General features: G+C 38.8%; 1 protein-coding gene across 12 annotated transcripts in view; it reads left to right on the forward strand.

Annotated features, from left to right (window-relative positions):
- Positions 1-21609, forward strand: part of ASPH (aspartate beta-hydroxylase) — a 164171-nt gene that overhangs the window by 30714 nt on the left and 111848 nt on the right. For 8 of the 12 annotated variants that reach the window (XR_006414046.1, XM_044423800.1, XM_044423791.1 and 5 more), the window contains one exon: positions 7087-7131. The exons of the other annotated variants lie outside the window; for them this stretch is intronic. Coding sequence is in view for 7 of the 8 variants with exons in the window: in XM_044423800.1 (XP_044279735.1) it covers positions 7087-7131 (45 nt within the window). In the remaining variant the exon portion in view is untranslated. The remainder of the gene's footprint in view (positions 1-7086; positions 7132-21609) is intronic. 12 annotated transcript variants of the gene reach the window in all.

Genomic DNA, 21609 nt, shown 5'->3' on the forward strand with positions numbered 1-21609 from the left:
CGGACATACAGCATGCAGTTGTAATCCTGATGTGTAACTTCTGGTGACAAATAGGCATACAAATTAAGTACCGTAAGTCTATCTCTTTCAATTTCCCTTCCATTTCTTCATAACTGGAAACTGTGTGCTTGTTTGTTTATACAACCTTTCACATTTCTCTTTACTAATTTGCTCAATTACACTGTTCTAACATTCTATTCTTGTTACATTACTGATCATGATATAAAGTTTCTTAAATCCTTCTACTTCTTTCCACCTAACTGCTGCCTTTTCTTTCTTTCTTTTCTTTTCTTTCTCTCTCTCTCTCTCTCTCTCTCTCTTTCTCTTTCCTTTATTCTTGTGTAGGCCTGACCAAAGATGGCAATAATGAAAATATTGATTCCCTTGAGGAAGTCCTTAATATTTTAGCAGAGGAAAGTTCTGATTGGTTTTATGGTTTCCTCTCATTTCTCTATGATGTAATGACTCCCTTTGGCATATTAGAAGAAGAAGAGAGCGATACAGCAGATGATGTTGATGGTACGTCACAGAATGAAGGGGTTCAGGGGAAAAAGACTTGTGTTATTGTAGATTTACAGAACCAGTGACTTCAGTTCAGGGACCAAGTTCATTGATTTGTGGAAATGTCCATGAAATTATCCAAGTGCAACAGGGTGCTGAGCTAAAATGGGTTAAACCCTTCTAATTGACATATCAGCCATATGATGTAGATTCAATTGTTTAAAAGCCTTCTAGAAGCTTGCAGTTTAGTGACAGACTGGAGGAACACATTTGTCACTAGTTAGGCAACAGTGTCTTCACAGTGGTGTGACTGGTTTTTGTATGACATTGCTTCAGTTTGTGCATTCTTCGCACTAACCGGCACAGCACTATGGTAGTAACCTATTATATTAACCCTTAAATGGTTCATCTTTCTAACAAAATTGTTACTTGACTGTAAACTATTCTGGCATGATTGACAAATTGTGTATATATTTATATTTTAGATTTTAATATTCTACCTAAATTGCATCAAATGGGAGAACTATTATTGAAATTATTTGAATTTGCTACAAATCATTCATTTTCTGGTTTCTTATTTGCTTTTATATGCTTCTGGAACTGAATATTCAGAGTAGTTAAACTTTGTTATTCCATTAATAAACCCATCTACTATATGGAAAAATAGCATGTAATTCTTATTGTATATTTTGAAATCAAGATGTTAATATTTTCTTTTTCATATGCTATTCACCTCTCAAAGACTGTTTTGTTTGTAAGAATTTAGTGGACATTTTATGAAAGCAAAAAGCTGCAAATATGTATTCCTTCTGTAATGCTAAACTAATTAAAACATAATACAAACTGTCTTCTACAATGAATGATTGACTTGGCTTTGTTTGTTTGTTTGGCCTTCCCTTCTCCTACCATGTTCTCATTGTGAGATAATGGAATTTTTCAGGTTTCCCAGATAGTAATGTCCATGCCCAGCTTTCTGTGCACTAGCTTACCCTTCTGGAATATGTGTACATGCAAGAACTTGATAACTGGGCAATGGGAGATAAGAGCCAATGCCTGCACTGCATGTATACTGCTGAATAAATACTTGGCCTTATTCGGTTTGATATTGCTGATCAAGAATTAGTCTTGAGGGAGTGAGGCACTGGCAACTCTATTACTCATTACTATTGGTGTGAGAGTATAAGTGATGTCTATCAACCGAAGATCTGTGAATTTTCAAAACTTATTTTAATAATACTGCACAAATAATACTGAAAAGCAGTTTTATGTTTTGCACAAGCTCCTGCTTGCTTTGCTTTGATTCTGATGTGTAAATGATTAGTGGAAAGTGCATATTTAATTCAAACAAAATACATGAGCTGAACCCTGGATTTCTGTGACCACCTTCAACTGTATCTGATACAAAGCTTGTTTTCTCTCTCCAAACCCCACCCCGTTAGAGTAAGAGTTCAAATGGTTGGGTATTGTAGAAATATCTAAAAGTATTTTTGATCTGTTGGTTAATATGGTGTGTTTTATCCTCAGATGGAATGAAACATTTAAACTATAATGTTTGAAATTCATAGCTTTGTGAGCAAAGGATGACTTGCAAGAACTGACCTTTACGGATCAGTTGGAATACTTTTAAAGTTCTGAATATCTGAGAGGTGGTTTCGGGGTGCAGTCCATTGCAAGTTTAGACAGCAGAAAGGACCTACAACTCCCACCATTTTCCAGCTAACTATGTTGGCTGGGGTGTGCCAGGAATTGTAGACCTTTTTCTGCCTAAAGTCACATAGGATTGTGCCTTTTAATTGTTTCGATTCAGGCATTTGTGTTTGTGCATTGCCATTGTGAGTGGGGGTGGGGGTGTGACAATGTGCTTATCTTACCATCTCAGTCATTTTCTTGCTGCCCCCATTAAAACAGGAAATCTTCTCTGCTTGTGTGCACATGCTTTACAACCGTGTGCATGATTTATTTCAAGACTCTAGATTTTAATTGAAGGCAATGAAAAGAGAGCAAGATCCCTGTTTCATACTTTCCTTTCAACACTCGGAAGGCAATATGGGTGTGATGAAGAAGGTGGGGCATGAAGCACAGCTTAATTCTCCTACCCTCATATGATGATGAGCTCATGAATTGGAACATCTGAACAGGGCCATCCTTTCACTTCAAAATGGCAGCTACTGGGGATTGTTCAGGGCTTCCAAGACCAAATACTGGTACTGCAATATGGTATGTCAGTTTGCAAATATATGGTGATTCATAGAATCCATAAAATATTTATCAAGTTTAACTTTGCTGTTGCATTTTGTCACTAGACTGCCAACAAGATATTCCATTTTCTTTCTGCATGTATTTCACCTTTGTTTTGTCTTTGAATACAAATATTTTCAAACTTACAGATTTTACTGCAGATATTCTAAATAATAATGTGCTTCAGCTGACCAAAGTGTCATAAGCTCATTCTTTCAAGATACCTATTATTGAAAGCTATAATGTACTTCTCAATAATAATTAGTTAATAGTTCCAAGTATCTAAACTATGCAAATATACTGTATGTTGTTAGATATTACATATACCATAATATCCAGTAACAGTAATGGAAGTTTAACTGTGGGGTTTATTTCAAAGATGAGTGTGGTGTTGATCAGTTACACAACTTAGTGCCTTTGATAAAACATGTTTCAATCTAAATAATTTATGTTAACAAGTTTGCTTTTACTGCCCAATGCTTTTCAAAGCTTCTAAAAATATATACTACCACTCTACACGACTCTGGTGCGCCCGCAATTGGAGTATTGTGTTCAGTTTTGGGCCCCTCATTACAGAAAGGATATAGCCAGGTTGAAGTCAGTGCAGCGTAGGGCCACAAGGTTGGTGGCTGGTTTGCAGGGGATGGGGTATGAGGCGAGACTGAGGGAACTGGGTCTCTTCAGCCTGGAGAAGAGGAGACTCAGAGGGGATGTCAGATGGGGATGAACAGAGACCTGTTCTCCCCTGCAGAGGAAGGCAGGACATGCTCCAATGGAGCAAAGCTCAGGGAGCCAAGGTTCCATGTGGATGCCAGGAAGCACTTCCTGACAGTCACGACCCCGAGGGTGTGGAATGGGCTTCCACAAGAGGTCGTTGAGGCCCCATCGGTGCGGGTGTTCAAGGATAGGCTGGACGTCCACATGGTGGGCATGTCGTGAGTGGAGCCAGCTGGTGCTGGAGGTCAGACTAGATGGCCCGGGAGACCCCTTCTGACTCGCTCTGTTTCTATGTTTCTATATTCTGTACCTTTAATAGTACTTCCACATTCCTTTGATGAAACTGTAAAACTTCAGGCATGCCACAGGTAACTTGATTTTTGTTCTGCTCAGTATGAAGATTGTTCTTTATAAAAAAGAAAAAGAGAATCACAGAGAAAAACGCAACATCTTGTCATTGTAGAATACATTGTGTATAATGTGTTAGGGTTTAAATGATAGAGGCAAGCACAATACTTTGCCTAAGGTTTATGGAAAAGTGTTTTATTGTAGGGTTCTAATGAAAGAACAATTAGAAAAAGATAGATTTTGGTGATACAAAGGGATCAGTCCCGGGGTGGGGTGCCATCCCCTCTTTGGAAAAGAAGCTCCTATGGTATATCATAAACTGCTTTTTGAACTTCCTGTAGTTTTATTAATTACCTTGTTGTACAGTAGGTTTCTGTTCATGAAGCAAACTTCCATGGAAGAAAAGAAGTAATCACATAATTCCTTGTACTTTTAAGCATCTGAATTATTGCTAGTTATATTGGGCTAGATCTAACAGATGCACAAGTAGAAGCTTCCCGTGTATGCCCCCAAATGCATTCTGGAGAATTTCCTGACCCTCTGAAGCATATTTGGTAGGGACCTTTCAGTAGGCGGGAAAAATTATTCTGTTTTACTAGATGATCATCAAGTCCAGTCATTGTAATAAGGAACTCAAAGCAGTTCCTGTATAATTAGTACAGAATAGGTAAAGTTTTCTTTAATTGTATCCCTGAGAATTCATTGTTCTGCTAGATTCAATTTAGCATTGAAATGGTGTATTGACTGAATGGCAAAAAAGGTTATTTACAAGATATTTGCATTTCAATGAAGGGAATAGTGATTTAACTTCACCTTGCTCTTAATGAATTCAAGTCTTCTTGGCTTGTCAAATTGCTTCTAAGGTACAAAAAGGACTTGCAGATAAAATCTCAAAGACAATGTCTATACCTTTGGGTGAATAGGTGAAATGCTGTGAGCTTGGGGAGATCACAAATCCATACCAATCTACAGTAAAACCACCAGAGATTTACCAGTAAACCCAAATCTACTGTTTTCTGACTCCTAGAATACTCTAGGCTGCTGTTAAGTGGACCATGTGCAAAAGGGGTACTCACTGACTGTTCCTAAACCTGGAAAGGAGTGAGAAGTGGCGGTCAGTGCAGTGTTGATTATGTATGACTTGGACAAAGGAATAGAAGAGATGCTTATCAAAACTGTAGATGCCTCCAAACTTCTATACGAAGATGAGTTACAGACGATTTTTCTGTCCCTGCTAGAAGATGAGAGTGGCTTTGTGAAATCACCAAACTGATCAATATCAATATTGAGAAACTTCTTTGAGAGCAACCATGGAACACAGTAGGCTATGGTAGCAAAGATGTTCTAGCTGTTCATACTTCATGATTTTCTTTAATTTTATTGTTCAGATATTATAGAAACCCAAGAGTTTGGTGGGCTAGAGTGACAAAGTTCATTTTGACTATCCAAAGGGAAAAAGATACAGCAGTAAAAAGAGTGAATAAGGGAAATTAGGGAGCTAAGGCACCTGCATGTGCCCCCTAGGAATGTGTTGCTCACCCTACATTAGAAAATAGAAATGGGAATTCCAGATTGTATTGACAAGATGAAGAACAGGTGTGAAATCTAAATAGGTGAATTACAGCAAGTTAATATAAAGTTCTCCTTTTAGGTTGCAAGATCCAGCTGTGTAAAAAAAATATCTGACACCTGTGATAGAGTTCTAATGGTTTTATTAGACCATAAATTGAGCACGTGTCAGTAGTGTAATGTGGAAGTAAAAATGGCTTATGAAAGTATATATTCATTAACAGAAGTATAATGTTCAGGTTGCGAAAGGTCAAGCTACCGTTCCCTGCTTTGGTCAGTCATTATTTAATGTACTGCAGCATAAGAAGAATATTGACTAACTGGAATATATCTAAAAAGTGGGCAACCAAGTTTGTTGGGAAAATGGAGATCAAGTGCTATAAGGGAAGGTTTGAAGGAGTTATGTATGTTTGGTCTGGGGAAGAGAGGCGATGATACCATTTAAAATTATTTAAAGGACTGTTTCCAGTTGCTAGTGGTTCGTAAGCATAGGTTAAATCACCACCTGTAAGGGGTATTGAAGTACTGAGTTTCATGCATTGGCTAGGGGTTGGACTAAATGACCTCTGAGAAATGTTTCTAATTATTTTTCCCTAACTGGTCTATCTTTCAGAATGACAATGTTATGCTATTGATGAAGGCTGTAGCTTCTCTTACAAATGTAGGGCTAGAGTTCCATTCTGTTAAAGAATGGATGTGTCTTTTATACAAAATGTATATGTGTGGTGGCCAACCAGCATTGTCAGAGTGCCTTACAAAATAGTAAAAGTATAAATATGGTAAAACAATAAAAGAAGAACATGATACATGATTTTAAAAACTCAATCAATAAATATAGCATCTGAAAATAAGCAAGAACTTCAAATTTTAATAATGTTAAGTTGTAGGTGGCAGTTTGCTTATAATCATGTAAAAATTTACTATAAAGGTTACTCAAACAGCTAAATAGCTGTTAATCTTCTATCTCAGGACTACTGATCAACAAAAGTGTGACTCAGCTTCTTCAACTGATATGCTTTTCACTTAGTTATAAACTGGAAGGATATAAACTTAATAACTAACTGTAGAAAGTATATCAGTTCACTACTGACAGCTTGCCTTCAAATTACCTGTGAACATTTTCAAGTTAGTCTACCCAGCTAATATCTCTTGCCAATGCTTTCCAAGCATAACTGCCCCATAGTCTTTCACAACTGCTAGGCTGTCACCCACATATTGTCTCTTTCTCAAGACACCTAAGAAGCCACCTTCCCCAAGGCAAACTACAAAAAAAACCCAAATAAAGCCAGGGAGTATTGAAAGCCAGAAAAAAGCAAGTTCATAGTAAGTCCATAGCTTCTAAGATTAAAATACACTAAAAGCCTGGTGGAATAAACATGTCTTAATTGCATGTCTAAAGAACATCTGGGAAGGAGCCAGACTTTCCTTTCTTATGCAAGAGTTTCAGAATTTGGGTGATGCAACTGAAAAGGTGTCATTGCCAATCATAGTCATTTGTTGATGGAGACTAAACAAATTACTTGTGCTATGTCTAACTATATTTTAATTTTGTTTAATATAACACTCCAGAAAGAATAATGGTAAATTATATTTATAAGTAACTTACTTCTCACACTGGTAATTATATTTTTTGTGTATGTATGTGGGGTGTGTGTATGTGTCTTAAAAACTGGAAATAATGACTGCCAACTGTTTCCATCTTACAATAATCAGGAAAGTCACCTGGAGAGGTTGTCAAGAGAAAAGCTAAAGACCAAGGTATTTTGTTGTTGGATCCTTAGTGGTCTGTATTGCATATTGATTTGTAATGCCTGCAATGCATGTGTTTTGCTATCTTGGTAAATGTGCATACTAATTCTCAGTGGTTTTTGTATCAAACAGGATACTTAAAAATATGGAACAAAAGTATTTAGAAATAGGTTAGAGTTTTTAATAGTTTTTAATCCCCATTAAATCAATAATATTGTAAACTCTAATCCAGCTATCTATACATGAAAGGAAGTTTCTTGTACATCTGCTGGATGGGAAACCCTTTGTTCAAATGGATGCAATACATGCAATCCTGAAGGAGTACTTATGCCTCTATGTATGTTTTCAGGTTCAAAGGTCAAAATTAGATTTCTGCCAATTAACTTTTCTGAAATAAAAGCAGGTCTCTGGATTTAGTCCTCCTAGTCCTTGCCAATATCTTACAGATAGAGTTCTGGATTTTTTCCTCAGCTGTGTGCATAGATTAGTGGCTGCTGGGTAATTCTTTTGAACTGAAGTCTTTGGGCAATAATTTTAATCATTTTATAGATAAGGTGTCTGTACTATGCATAACAAATGAAAACCGGTATGTGGCTTTCATATATTAGGCCTATATAAATTAATTTAAACATTTCCTGAAGGAGGAATATAGTTAGAGTCTGTTCCTTTTTTCTATATTGAGATTGTAATATTTGTCATTCTGAGGAATTTAATAATCTTGCCTAACTTTATTTTTCAGTGCATGACTTTTCTTCTGTGATAAATAGGTTATAAGTGTAAATAATGTATTGGATGCTCAGTGCCTGACATTAGCAAAGTCATCTTAAATTTATTTCCATTTGCTCAAGGGAATGAAAATACGTGTGGGAGTAATCACTAATGTCATTTTACTGTAACTGTCCTTTATAAGTGCATTCGTCTCTTCATCCTTAAAACTGATGTTCAGGAGAACTGAAGAGAAATGGTTATCTAAGGGCCTTCACAAATGTATAGTTCCCGGCCCTTATTAAGAATGTGGGTATGGGTACGGGCAGTGTCTTGGAAAGAACAGCCAACAGAAGAGATTTTAATTCAATTTCTTCCTCCTGAATATTTCCTGAAAATGCTTCCTCCAAATCTGTCTTTCATTCAGTTCCAGTTTTGGAGTTCAGTGGTAGGGAACTGTCCAAAGTGAACATTTTCCGGAAAAGAATTATGTACCTGTCAGTTTCCCCTTCTCTCATGGTTCTTCTGTGAGACCTAGTAAGGTCCTGAACAATAACACTAGTAAGCATGTCTGGGTGTGCTGCATGGCCACTAGTATTTGACTGGATTTAAATTTGATTTGCATTGTTCTTTAAAATAATGGTATTTACTTGCTAATAATGTAATTGAAAAATACATAAACGTTCTAAATGTTCAGGAAGATATTTTGGTATCAGAATGAAAGGAGGTTAGGATACCTCACCCTCTCTTTTTCAGTGATAACCTCTGGCAGAATAAAAAATTCTGTTTGGATTTAAAATATTACAGATGCATATTATCCCTACATTATTTTTAAATTTATGTTTTTACACTCAAAGTTTTTAAGTGTCAGAGGCTGTTTAGAAAAAAAATTGTGCTGGAGGCAGTACTTCACTTGGCAGCATTCCAGCTTCTATATATGTTTTAAAAATCTGGAGATGCAGAAGTTGGCAGGTTCATAAGGAGGCATCTGTGAATGTTTTATTGGGGGCCACAAGTTGAACATCTGAGTTTCAGTTAAAATAATTTGAATGAACCTCAGTGCATGATTGCACTGACTTTATTTTTTCTCTTCCGACCTCCCAATTTTATGTTGTTTAGAATTTATTTATTTGGGTATTTTTACCCTGTCCAATGTGTTGCGGGTCTCTGGATGGCAGAGTAATGAATAGTAATAATTAACAATTATTATATAACCCTATCTAAAATTAATCAAAACCATCATTATAGCAATAAAATACAGGAGACTGAGTTTAAACATGATCCAAAGGTTGGAAGAATAAATGTTTTCAACAAATGTGGAAAAGATTATGAAGTAAGTCCCAGAAAAACATGTTCCTTGTAGTTATTCCACTGATCCTTGTATGCATGAAGGTGATTGAGGCAGGATGATGTTCTTAATGCAAGGACATAATTATGCAGGAGACAGTGTTAATTCAGATACTGGCCCATTTAGAACTTTACAGTGCAAAACCTGCACTTTGAATTGTACTTGGAATCAGAAAGCCAATGGAAAAACCTTTGAAATTGGTGGAATACTGTCCACACAAATAGTATGAAATAACCCTGTTATATTTTGAATATGTACTAGCAGTTGTTTACAAATGATTTTCATATGCAGTCCCTTGATGTTGCCAAGTCATAGCTAGCGGTGACAAAATTTAATGTTTAGAGTTTAGCAAAAATCTCTTAAACTAATAGAAAAACAAGTTGGATGATTACCAAAAGATCTTTCTCCAGAAACATTTTAAAAAGGTACAAACCATTTTAATGCAATTCTTCTGCAACTAATATGTATGAGCAAGTTCTTTTGAAGTGGAAACATGAGTATGTGTTCCGAAGCTGGAATGGAAATAATTTACTTGGACTACTAAACTCTAGTTTTTGTAATGTCTGTTTTTTAATGAACATTTCCCTTTCTTAAATGGAAAAAATTGAAAAATTAAAAGAGATCAAAGAATCAACCAAGAAAGTGAAAGAAAAGCAAGAATTAAAGAAGGAAGCAAAAGATGAAGAAAAGAAGAAAAACAAGAGAAAGGCTGATGACTTGGACAGAAAGGATAAGAAAGTTGCTGATGATAAATCCAAGAAAGAATCTGACAAAGTTAAACGAGATAGGAAAGCAGAAAAGGAGAGGGAGAGATCAGGGTTAGACAAGAATCTGAAAAATAAAGACCTAAAAGAATCGGCAAGTGGCAAAGATAAGGAAATAAAGATAGCTAAAAGCTTTTCTAAAGCATCTGACAGTTTAGCAAAGGAAGAAACGAGAAAAAAGTAATATTTTTCATATTTGAATATTGCTTCAATCACACCAGATAGCCAAAATACTAAGATAAGTAGATATAGCATCAGTTAGGCAATTTGTTTTGACCTTGTTAGAATTTTAAAAATGCACTATCATTTGTACCATCAGCCTTACTATATTTATGAATTTGTAAACAGAGTGCTATGAAATTCCAATTTGTACATAGTTTGTCTGATCATGTCTTGTACATTATTTTTGTACTGTGATCAGTTACATGATGGAATTTAGTTTTTGGTATTCAGTATGTTATATGGATGGCTAATACAAAATAAAGAGAAGATTCAAACATTTGCAGGTGTTATTTGATGTAGGACAATATTTGCTTCACCCTGTGAGTCGGAAGTATTATTGAATAATGAAGTGAAATATGGGACCAGTTCTCACTTTCTAATTTTTTGTGTTCAAAAATCAATTTTATACACCCACTGCAGTGCAAGGTATCAATACCTTGTATATATGTCCTAGAAGATGTAAAATAATAAGTGCTTGCTAACTAATCAGACAGTAAATACATGAAAGCATAAGAAATGTGAAGACGTAAGAAGACCAATTAAGACGAGAATGAGTATAACATCGATTAAAAAATTAGTTTGACATATAGAATCATAGAATACTAGAGTTGGAAAGGGCCATGAAGGCCATTGAGTCCAACCCCCTGCTGTTGCAGGATACCAGTTTACACCATCCCATTCAGATGACTGTCCAGTTTCTTTTTGAATATCTGCAGTGTCAGAGATACCACGAGCTCCCCAGGCAACCAGTTCCACTGTCTTATTGCTCTGGCAGTGAGGAAAATTTTCTTGATATCTGGGTTGTGGGAACTTGATTATTTTGTGTCCTACACTCTGGTATCAGCAAGAAGAGATCTTGGCCTTCCTCTTTGTGACAGCCTTTGAGGTACTTACAGAGGGCTACCATGCCCCCCCCCCCCCAGTCTTCTCTTCTCAAGGCTGGACATGCCCAGTTCTCTCAGTCTCTCCCCTTCATAGGGCAGTGTTTCCAAGTCCAGTATCATTATTGTTGCCTTCCTCTGGACCCTTTCTAATGTACCTGCATCTTTCTTAAATCTTGGTGCCCAGATCTGGACACAGTCTTCCAGATGAGATCTGACTAGTGAGGAATATAAAAGAGCTACTACTTCCCATGATTTGGAAGTAATACTTCTGTCAATGCATCCCAAAATAGGTTTTGCCAGCTGCATTGCATTATTGGCTCATACTTAACCTGTTGTCCACAATTACTCCAAGATCTTTTCCTTTCAGTTCTGTTGGGCCACATATTCCCCATCTTGTATCGATGCATTTGAATCTCATTCTGTTGCTTTCAGCCCAGCGTTCAAGTTTATCAAGATTGCCCCGAATCTTCATTCTGCCTTCTACAGTGTTTGCTACTCCACCCAGTTTTGTATCATCTGCGAATTTGCTTATCTTTCCTTGTGCTTTCTCATCTAAATCATTAATAAGATGTTGAAGTGCACTGGGCCCAGGACTGAACAGTTTGGCACCCCACTAGTTACCCCCAATCAATCTGAGAAGGTGCCATTGTTGACCACTCTTTGGGTCCAATTTAGCAGCCAATTTTGGATCCACCTAATAGTTTTTCTGTCCCAATTTTTTCTTCTCAGAATGTCATGTGGCACTATGTTGAAAGTTTTGCTAAAATCTAGGTAGATTATGTCCACGGTGTTCATTCTGTTCATCTGGGAGATTACCTAATCAAAAAATGAGATTAAATTAGCCTGACAGTATTTATCCTTGAAAAATTCATGTTGGCTTCTATTAATCACTGCATTTTCTTCAAGATGCTTGCAGATGGATTTTTAAATAATTTGCTCCAGAATTTTTCCAGAGATTGATGTTAGACTAACTGGTCTATAGTTCCCATGTTCATATTTTCCCCTTTTTGAAGACAGGGACGACATTAGCCCTCCAGTCATCTGGCCCTTTTCCTGTTTTCCATGTTTTGTCAAAGGTAATAGCCAGTGGCTGTGAGAGTTCCTCCGCTAGCTCTTACGTCTCTGGAATGGAGTTCATCAGGCCCTGGAGATTTGAATGTGTTTATTCCATCTTAAGTATTTCTTGACTCTTTGTCTGTCAGTCTTGGGCTTCCATTTCTCACTTTCAGCTTGTATTTTCTATTCATTGTAGATTTCCTTGTGGAAGAAGACTGAGGCAAAGTTGGAACTGAGCACCTCTGCCTTTTCCATGTCTTCCTTGTTGGAATTTTTCATAGCTGTGCTTGGATAATTTTCTTTTTCAAGATTTCCCACCCCTCTTGGACTTCTTTTCCCTTAAGAGTGTGTTGCTATGGCATTTCACGTATTGTTGTTCTGAGCTGCTCAAAGTTGACTTTCTTGAAGTCCAGAGTGTGTATTTGGTTCCTGTTAACCTTTGTCTCCTTTATAATTGAAAATTGAAGTATCACATGGTCACTTTTCTCCAGAGTTCCTATGACTGCTGTTTTGTCCACAAGGCCATCCCTGTTAGTTAATATTAAATTGAGGATAGATAATCCTCTCTTTCATTCCTTTACCTTCTGCTGGAGAAAGTTGTCAGCAACGCATGTGAGGAATCTCTTGGTGAGGCCATGTTTGGCAGAAATTGTCTTTCACCATATATCAGGGAACTGAAGTCCTCTGTGATGACTATATAGTTCTTCTTGGAAATGCTGGCAAGTTGCTTTTTGAAGGTTACCATCATTGTATGTGTCCCCCCCACCCTCACTGTTTACATCTTAGAAAAGTGTCCTTTTTTACGTTCAGATAGAAAGTTGGATGCACTATTCTTATCCTAGTTCTCAATGTACAACATTGGACAGAATAATTATAGATCTGGAGTAAGAACGAATGGCCTTTGAGAGCTTCTTTTAAGTAGGAAAATCCATACAGGGAAAATGGTGTGTCTGAGAAAGTATTCATTTTGAGAAAACAGATGAACAGAAGATTTTTGTCACGGTATCAGTGCAATCTTTGAAAATACATGAATCTGTAGCTGTTTCTGCTTCTGCTCACCAATTTTACTATGAAAATAACCGTGTGCTGACTAGTCAAATTTTTACATGAAAATAAAAGCAAGAGTTTCCATGGTAGTTCGGCAGTAATGCAACACAATTGTCAATTGAAATCACACATTGTGTGTTTATATGAAAAATAAGCTATTTGAGTTTTAGAAAGTAATTTGTGTGATGATCCCCTTTTGTCCTAGGAACATTTTTCCATGTTGTATTTTGGAAGGTATTATTGGTGTCTGCATTTCTAACTTTCTGAGAGTATCATTTTAATGGAAACTATTGAAAGAAAAGAGTAAACAGTCTATATTTCCATACTTGAATTATCAGGGTGAGTTGAGAACAATATGTAAAGAGTAGAAAAATGTTATCTTAACAACTCTCCAGTAACAAGGGCTATGCCTTTTACAAGACAATTTAGGGATGGAGAAGAATTCTGGAAAGGAAGGTGATGTTTCCTCAACTGGTTAATTAATTTCTGATCATTCCCCAGTGATGGGACACCAATGGGCTGAACAATGGCTGGGCCAATCTCTTCTGAGCCATTTCCAGCCATTTCTGAGCAAGACCACAAAAGGCATCCAAGGGTCTACACTTTCAAAAGGCATCTATGCTCAGGCTAGGAAAAATCTGTCCTGGCCCGACTCAAGTACAGAAAACAGAGTGGTTTGGAAGCACAGGTCTAGATAATTTCATGCAGAAGTCCTTATAATCTGAAAAACAATGATTTGACTCATATGATAGGACAGTACATCATGTGTGAAAAGCCATGGTGGGTTCCCATTTCTTGTAAACCCAGACCTTTTACCTTAGAGGATCTTGCTTGTTGGCAACAAGCCACATTGACAATTCATAGTTTGTTCTAGGGGTTGTACCTACATGGGTTGTCCTTTCATTCTAATCAAAGTGACCAATCTTGTTATAGATACCTGGAACCACCCAATGAGCTGCTTGGCAAGAATAGCAAAAACTCTTTGCAGCTCCTGCCAGACTTTCCTAGATGAGGACTGCCATGAGACATGTAACAAGTGTTCAAGTGGTAATTTGGGCCAGTTACACTGGGTGTCCCTTGGCTGTGTCCCTTGCCCCTACTTTTTTGAGTACCTGTTGCTCACTGGTACCCTTTTTGTTCCTGTAACTTTTTCCTTTCTTTTTAGGGATTCAGTTCTCTGAATTAACAGCCAGTTTTTTTCATCTCCATTTTGACAGGTATAGAGTGACAGCCTCTTCAAAGGGTCCAAGTGACACAGCAGACACTGAGTCTGTTAGCAGTTGGCAAACTATTTAATTCTGCTCACAATGTGTACTTTTTTTCAGAAATTACTCTTACTTACACAATTACAGAGGTGTGCAGTTTGTGAGTACTGAAATGGGCAGCCTTGGTTGGGTATCTGCTGTCCATGTGCAACAGGTACAACCCTGGCAATCAACATAAATAGGTTGTTATTTACTTGTCAAAATGTAAAATGTCCCATCAAAACTCCATTTCAAAGGGAGGCCTGAAGTTTGGACAGTAAGCTCCTTGGAGCTTCTTTGGGTCAATGTCCTGTTTTGGCATCTGCTACAGTTTAACAACTACCCACTGCCTAGAACGTTGCCCAGCTGATACTCCTATTTCCTCACTCATGGAACTGTGCAGCTTTGAAGTTGTACAAGTGTGACTAAACTCTTTTTGCTTTCTGTTTTTAAATGAAAGTGCAAATTGTTTGCTTTTGTGGACTTAACAGTAAACAGTAAACAATTTGCCAACCACTGGCAGACCCTCCTATGGGCCACAGTTTCCCATTGTCACAACGAAGATTGTGAAGACTGGCTGTCAGGTTGGAGATCATGAGCTCTTGGGGGCAGGTGCACAGTTAAAAGGCAAAAATGCAATGATAATTGAAAAGTGTTCATGATCACAGTGAGAGGGGGAGTAGTTCAATCACTCCCCTGGGATCTGGATGGGAGTACCAAGGAGCAGGAAGGAAGGAGGGGTGACTAATCAGTTGTGAACCTGATTGTCTTTCACATGCACCATGGGTTTGCACAACAATTGCCAGGCCCAACCCTTTTTATTTTCCCATTATTGATAGTGTTTTAAGGTTTGATTTTAATCTTTGTAATTTCGAAGCTGTATCTTATATATTTTATTCTGTCACCACCCTGAGACATTGTGAAGAGCAGGATGTTGTTGTCAGTTGCGAAATCGTGTCCAACCCATTGCGACCCCATGGACAACATTCCTCCAGGCCTTCCTGTCTTCCACCATCCCCCAGAGTCCACTCAAGCTCACACCAACTGCTTCAGTGACTCCATCTAGCCACCTCATCCTCTTCCATCCCCTTCTTCTTTTGCCATCAATTGTTCACAGCATTAGGCTTTTCTCCGGGTAGTCCTTCCTTCTCATTAGGTGGCCAAAGTATTTGAGTTTCATCTTCAGGATCTGGCCTTCTGAAGAGCAGTCAGGGTTGATCTCTAGGACTGACTGGTTTGATCGCCTTGCTGTCTAAGGGACTCACAGGAGTCTCCTCCAGCACCACAATTCAAAGGCCTCAATCCTTCGGTGCTCAGCCTTCCTTATGGTCCAGCTTTCACAGCCATACATTGCAACTGGGAAAACCATAGCCTTGACTATACGCACTTTTGTTGGCAGAGTGATGTCTCTGATTTTTAGTATGCTGTCTAGATTTGCCATAGCTTTCCTCCCCATGAGCAAGGGTCTTTTAATTTCTTGGCTGCAGTCCCCGTCTGCAGTGATCTTGGAGCCCAGTAAAATAAAATCTGTCGCTACCTCCATTTCTTCCCCATCCATTTGCCAGGAAGTGAGAGGACTGGATGCCATGATCTTAGTTTTCTTAATGTTGAGTTTCAAGCTGACTTTTGCTCTCTTCTCTTTCACCCGCATCAAGAGACTCTTTGGTTCCTCTTCACTTTCTGCCATTAGAGTGGTGGTATCTGCATATTTGAGGTTGTTGATATTTCTTCCACCAATCTTAATTCCAGCTGGTGATTCATCTAGCCCCGCGTTTCTCATGATGTGCTCTGCATATAGGTTAAATAGGCAGGGCGACAGTACACAGTACGGTATATTGGGTATGGTACTGAATCTGCCTTGGTCGCCCTGTACGATAACCTGTGCAGGGAGAAGGACAGGGGGAGTGCGTCCCTGTTGGTTCTTCTGGACCTCTCAGTGGCTTTCCATACCATCGACCATGGTATCCTTCTGGATAGGCTAGCGGGATTGGGGAACGGAGGCACTGCTCTGCAGTGGTTCCGCTCTTATCTCAATGACCGTTTCCAGAAGGTGGTGCTGGGGGACTATGACTCTGCGCCATGGCAGCTATGCCATGGAGTACCGCAGGTGCCCATCTTGTCCCCTTTGCTGTTCAACATCTACATGAAACCGCTGGGAGAGGTCGTCAGGAGGTGTGGGCTACGGAATCATCAGTACGCTGATGATACCCAGCTCTAGCTCTCATTTTCCACCAATGTAGGTGAGGCAGTGGCTGTGCTGAACCGGTGCTTGGCCGAGGTAATGGGCTGGATGAGGGCCAATAAACTGAAGCTCAATCCAGACAAGACGGAGGTCCTGTTGGTCGGCGGATCGGGCTTCGGTGAGGGTGAATTGAACCTAGTCCTGAATGGGGTTGCACTCCCTCTTAGGGACAAGGTCCACAGCTTGGAAGTGCTCCTCGACCCAGAGCTTTAATTTATGTATTTTAATTTATTTATTTGTAAGCCGCCCCGAGGCTTCGGCGAATGGGGCAGCCTAGAAATTTTCTAAATAAATAAATAAATAAATAAACTCCTTTCAATTTTGAACCAATCAGTGGTTCCGTGTCCAGTTCTCACTGTTGCTTCTTGACCCGCATTTAGGTTTCTCAAGAGACAAACAAGATGGTCTGGTACTCCCATCTCTTTAAGAATTTGCAACAATTTGTTGTGATCCACACAATCAAAGGCTTTAGCATATTCAATGAAGTAGAAGTAGATGTTTTTCTGGAACTCCCTAGCTTTCTCCATGATCCAGCATATGTTGGCAATTTGATCACTAGTTCCTCTCCCTCTTCGAAATCCTGCCTGTAATTCTGGAAGTTCTAGGTCCACATACTGCTGGAGCCTAGCTTGTAGGATTTTGAGAATAACTTTTCTACCATGTGAAATGAGTGCAATGGTAAGGTAGTTTGAAAGTTCTTTGGCATTACCCTTCTTTGGGATCAGAATGTAAACTGACCTTTTCCAATCCTGCGGCCCCTGTTGAGTTTTCCAAATTTGCTGGCATATTGAGTGTAGCACTTTTACTGCATCGTCTTTGAAGATTTTGAATACCTCAGCTGGAATATTGTCACCTCCACTAGCTTTGTTGTTGCTCAGACTTCCTAAGGCCCATTTGACTTCACATTCCAGGATGCCTGGCTCGAGGTCAGTGACCACCCCATCATAGTTATCAGGGACATTAAGCTCTTTCTTGTATAGTTCCTCTGTGTAATCTTGCCATCTCTTCTTAATCTCTTCTGCCTGTTAGGTCCCTGCCATTTTGATCCTTTATCATGCCCATCTTTGCATGAAACATTCCCTTTATATCTCCAATTTTCTTGAAGAGAACTCGAGTCCTCCCTATTCTGTTGTTTTCTTCTATTTCTTTGCACTGTTCATTTAAGAAGGCCTTCTTATCTCTTCTGGCTATTCTCTGGAATTCTGCATTCAGTTGGGTGTATCTTTCTCTTTCTCCCTTTCCTTTTGCTTCCCTTCTTTCCTCAGTTATTTGTAAAGCTTCCTCAGACAGCCATTTTGCTTTCTTGCATTTCTTTTTCTTTTTCTTTGGGATGGTTTTAGTTGCTACGTCTTGTACAGTGCTGTGAACCTCTGTTCAAAGTGCTTCAGGCACTCTGTCTATCAGATCTAATTCCTTAAAACTATTTGTCACCTCTACTTGTATATTCATCAGGGATATGATTTAGGTCATACCTGAGTGGCCTAGTGCTTTCCCCTACCTTCTTCAATTTAAGCCTAAATTTTGCAACGAGAAGCTCATGATCTGAGCCACATTCAGCTCCTGGTCTAGTTTTTACTGACTGTATAGAGCTTCTCCATCTGTGGCTGCAGAGCACATAGTCAATCTGATTTCTGTGTTGACCATCTGGTGATGTCCATGTGTAGAGTCGTCTCTTGGGCTGTTGGAAAAAAGTGTTTGCTATGACCATCATATTCTCTTGACAAAATTCTACCAGCCTGTGCCCTGCTTCATTTTGTACTCCAAGGCCAAACTTGCCTGTTATTCCGGTTATCTTTTGGCTTCCTACCTTAGCATTCCGACCCCCCATGATGATAAGGACATCATTTTTTGGTGTTAATTCTAGAAGGTGTTGTAGGCCTTCATAGAACTGGTCAACTTCAGCCTCTTCAGCACCAGAGGTTGGGGCATAGACTTGGACTACTGTGATGTTGAATGGTTTGCCTTGGATTCGAACTGAGATCATTCTGTCATTTTAGAGGTTGTATCGTAGTACTGCTTTTCCTACTCTTTTACTGACTATGAAGGCTACTCCATTTCTTCTGAGGGATTCTTGCCCACAATGGTATACATGATGGTCATCTGAATTAAATTCACCCATTCCTGTCCATTTTAGTTCATTTATTCCTAAGATGTCGATGTTCAGTCTTGTCATCTCTTGTTTGACCACATCCAGCTTGCCTTGATTCATGGATCTTACATTCCAGGTTCCTATGGAATATAGAACTTTGCAGCATCGGACTCTCCTTTCACCACCAGATACATCTGCAACTGAGTGTCCTTTGAGCTTTGACCCAGTTGCTTCATTCTTTCTGGCATTACTTGCACTAGCCCTCCGCCCTTCCCCAGTAGCATATTGGACACCTTCTGACCTGAGGGCTCATCTTCCGACGTCGTGTCTTTTTGCCTTTTGGCACTGTCCATGGGGTTTTCATGGCAAAGATACTGGAGTGGGCTGCCATTTCCTTCTCCAGTGGATCACGTTTTGTCAGAGCTCTCTGCTATGACCTGTCCGTCTTGGGTGGCCCTACACGGCATAGCTCATAGCTTCATTGAGCTACACAAGCCCCTTCACCACAACAAGGCAGTGATCAATGAAGGAGGAAGGGCAAGATTGAAAAACTTTAAATAAACAATCAACAATCAACTCATTCTGGCATCTTGCCAGGTAGATTGGCATGATAGGTGAACATACCCAATATGATTAGTCCTAATTGCTTGAACGTGAGGCTGGGGGGGGGGGTCACACATTGAGCTGGCATTCTTCATGTCCAGACTTCTTAGTTTTAAAAGGAAAGGGAGACATACATTGAAGAGCTATTGATTTCACAGTGCCCATTTCTGGAGAATTTGATATAAGTGTGGTTTGTTTCTTGTCTGTAGGATGTGAAATCCATAGCATATTTGATTAAGCTAAAGGAAGAAGCAAAAGAAGTCCTTACAGCTCTCACAGTTTACTCACAGAAGATGTAGTTCTCAATACAAAGTGAGACATTCCAGCTGAGTGTGCCACTCACTCCCAGTACTTTCTCTTACTTGCCACTTCTTCTTTCATTCTGCTCCTTTGGGAGAACCTCCTGCATTTGCAGACTATTTCAGCTACTGCTCCTCTCTCACAACATTGGAGTTCAGGAAAGGCAAGGAGTTGGTAAAAGAAATGAATGATGGTAGGGCCACTGAATTTGGAAAAAATTTTGGGAAATGCTATAATGCCTTCAAAAAATGATCCAGTGAAACTTGGAAAAATCTGCCCCATGCAGAATCTAGAAGAGTGAGGTTTGGCCCATATGTATTCAGTTAAGGTCATGCCTATTCCAAGTTGCCTTTTCAGTTGGAATGTGGACCAGTCAAATTGGTATGGAATAGTGTAGGATCCTCAGAAAGTTTGAAAGAGCGTCTTTTGAATTATAGTTTGCAAAAAGCACTTGCTGTGGTTGTGCTTTAATATCAGTCCTGAGAAGAGAATATGGAGGTAGAACATGTTATCACGCTATAAGAACCTGAAAGACTGTCACAAAGAGGAAGGACAAGATTTCTTCTCTCTCATACCAGAGTTAGGATACGGAATAATCAGCTCAGGTTGTGACAAACCAGATTCGGGGTAGATAACAGGAGAAGTTTCCTAACCGTCAAAGCAATACAACAGTGGAACCAATTGGCCACAAAGGTTCATACTGGAGATGTTCAAAAAGAAACTGGACAGTCATTTGAGTGATTGGTCTAAATTGGTGTCCTGTAACAGGAGGGGGTTGGACTCAACGGCCTTCTTGACCCCTTCCAACTCTACTTTGATTCTCTTACCACAGTGATTCTGGCAATACTGTTGAAAGTCACTGTACCCTTTTCCTTAAACAAAAGGGAATCTTACCTGTGGCATTCCCACCTAGTACATAGGCCAGTATCATCACTGGTTGTATTCACGGTGAGTATATGAGTAACTGGGCCAGAAGTACAGATTCCTGAAAAAGAATATCATGTGGCTTTAAGACACGGGTGGAGATGGGTCCCTACTGCATATGTTCCATGTGCTATGAAGCTTCCCTGCTTGTCTTGGCACTTGTTATTATAGCTAAATGGTGTTTCTGTACAAAGGTATGAACTTCTGTGTGTTAATTCTAGGAACACTGGTTCAAGTTTAAGTATATTTAGATGTTATAGCTGGTGTGTGGGACCTTATAGAGTAGTCCATATAATCTTCTATTTGTCAATTTAAGTACAGGTTGGAAATGAACTGGATTTCTTCTGAAAAGTTAATCCACGCTTATTGTGTATTTAGCATATAAAAGTTGATTACCATAATGTATGTTTTAAGACAAAGTAAGATAATGAAGAAATTTTCAATAACCAATTCCATTTCTTGGCAATCTACAACAAGTCTTAGTTATTTCCACACTGCTTCATACTACCTGTTGTTAAAGAAAAATGAAGACACTTACAATATGATTCTGTACGGGCTTACTCAAAAGTCAATATCTGTTCTCAGTTGATTTTAGTCCTAGGTAAATATCCATAAGATTGCAGCCAGAGGATCAGAATCCAGAAAAGTACTGCCCCTAAATGTAGTGTGTGTTGGCAAAAAAGATTTTACAGGGAAATCAGTTATACCAGCAAATGTTATTGATACTGACTAGAGGTCGCTTATACTAGGGGACATCGTGTTAGTGGTACTGTCATACTAGGTACTGTCCCGGCTATCCATTTAGTAAGAGCACAGTAAACCTTATTTTTTAATTAAACAATTGACCTAAACATTCTCAACATTCATTTGTGTAGTTCATGTTTCTTCACTAAGGGTTTATTTGATTGATGACATTAGAGGTTTAATATAATTTCAAATAAAACTACTATAAAAAGCAAAATAAAATTAAAATACCATAAAAATAAAAATGTTAAAGCAAGAATATTCAATTATTAATTTGGCATATTTATATAACAAGTATGCATAAATAAGCCTTTG

The sequence above is a fragment of the Varanus komodoensis genome, unplaced genomic scaffold (assembly GCF_004798865.1).
Source record: "Varanus komodoensis strain SLA01 unplaced genomic scaffold, ASM479886v1 scaffold14_1, whole genome shotgun sequence".
NCBI classification, from domain to species: Eukaryota; Metazoa; Chordata; class Lepidosauria; order Squamata; family Varanidae; genus Varanus; species Varanus komodoensis.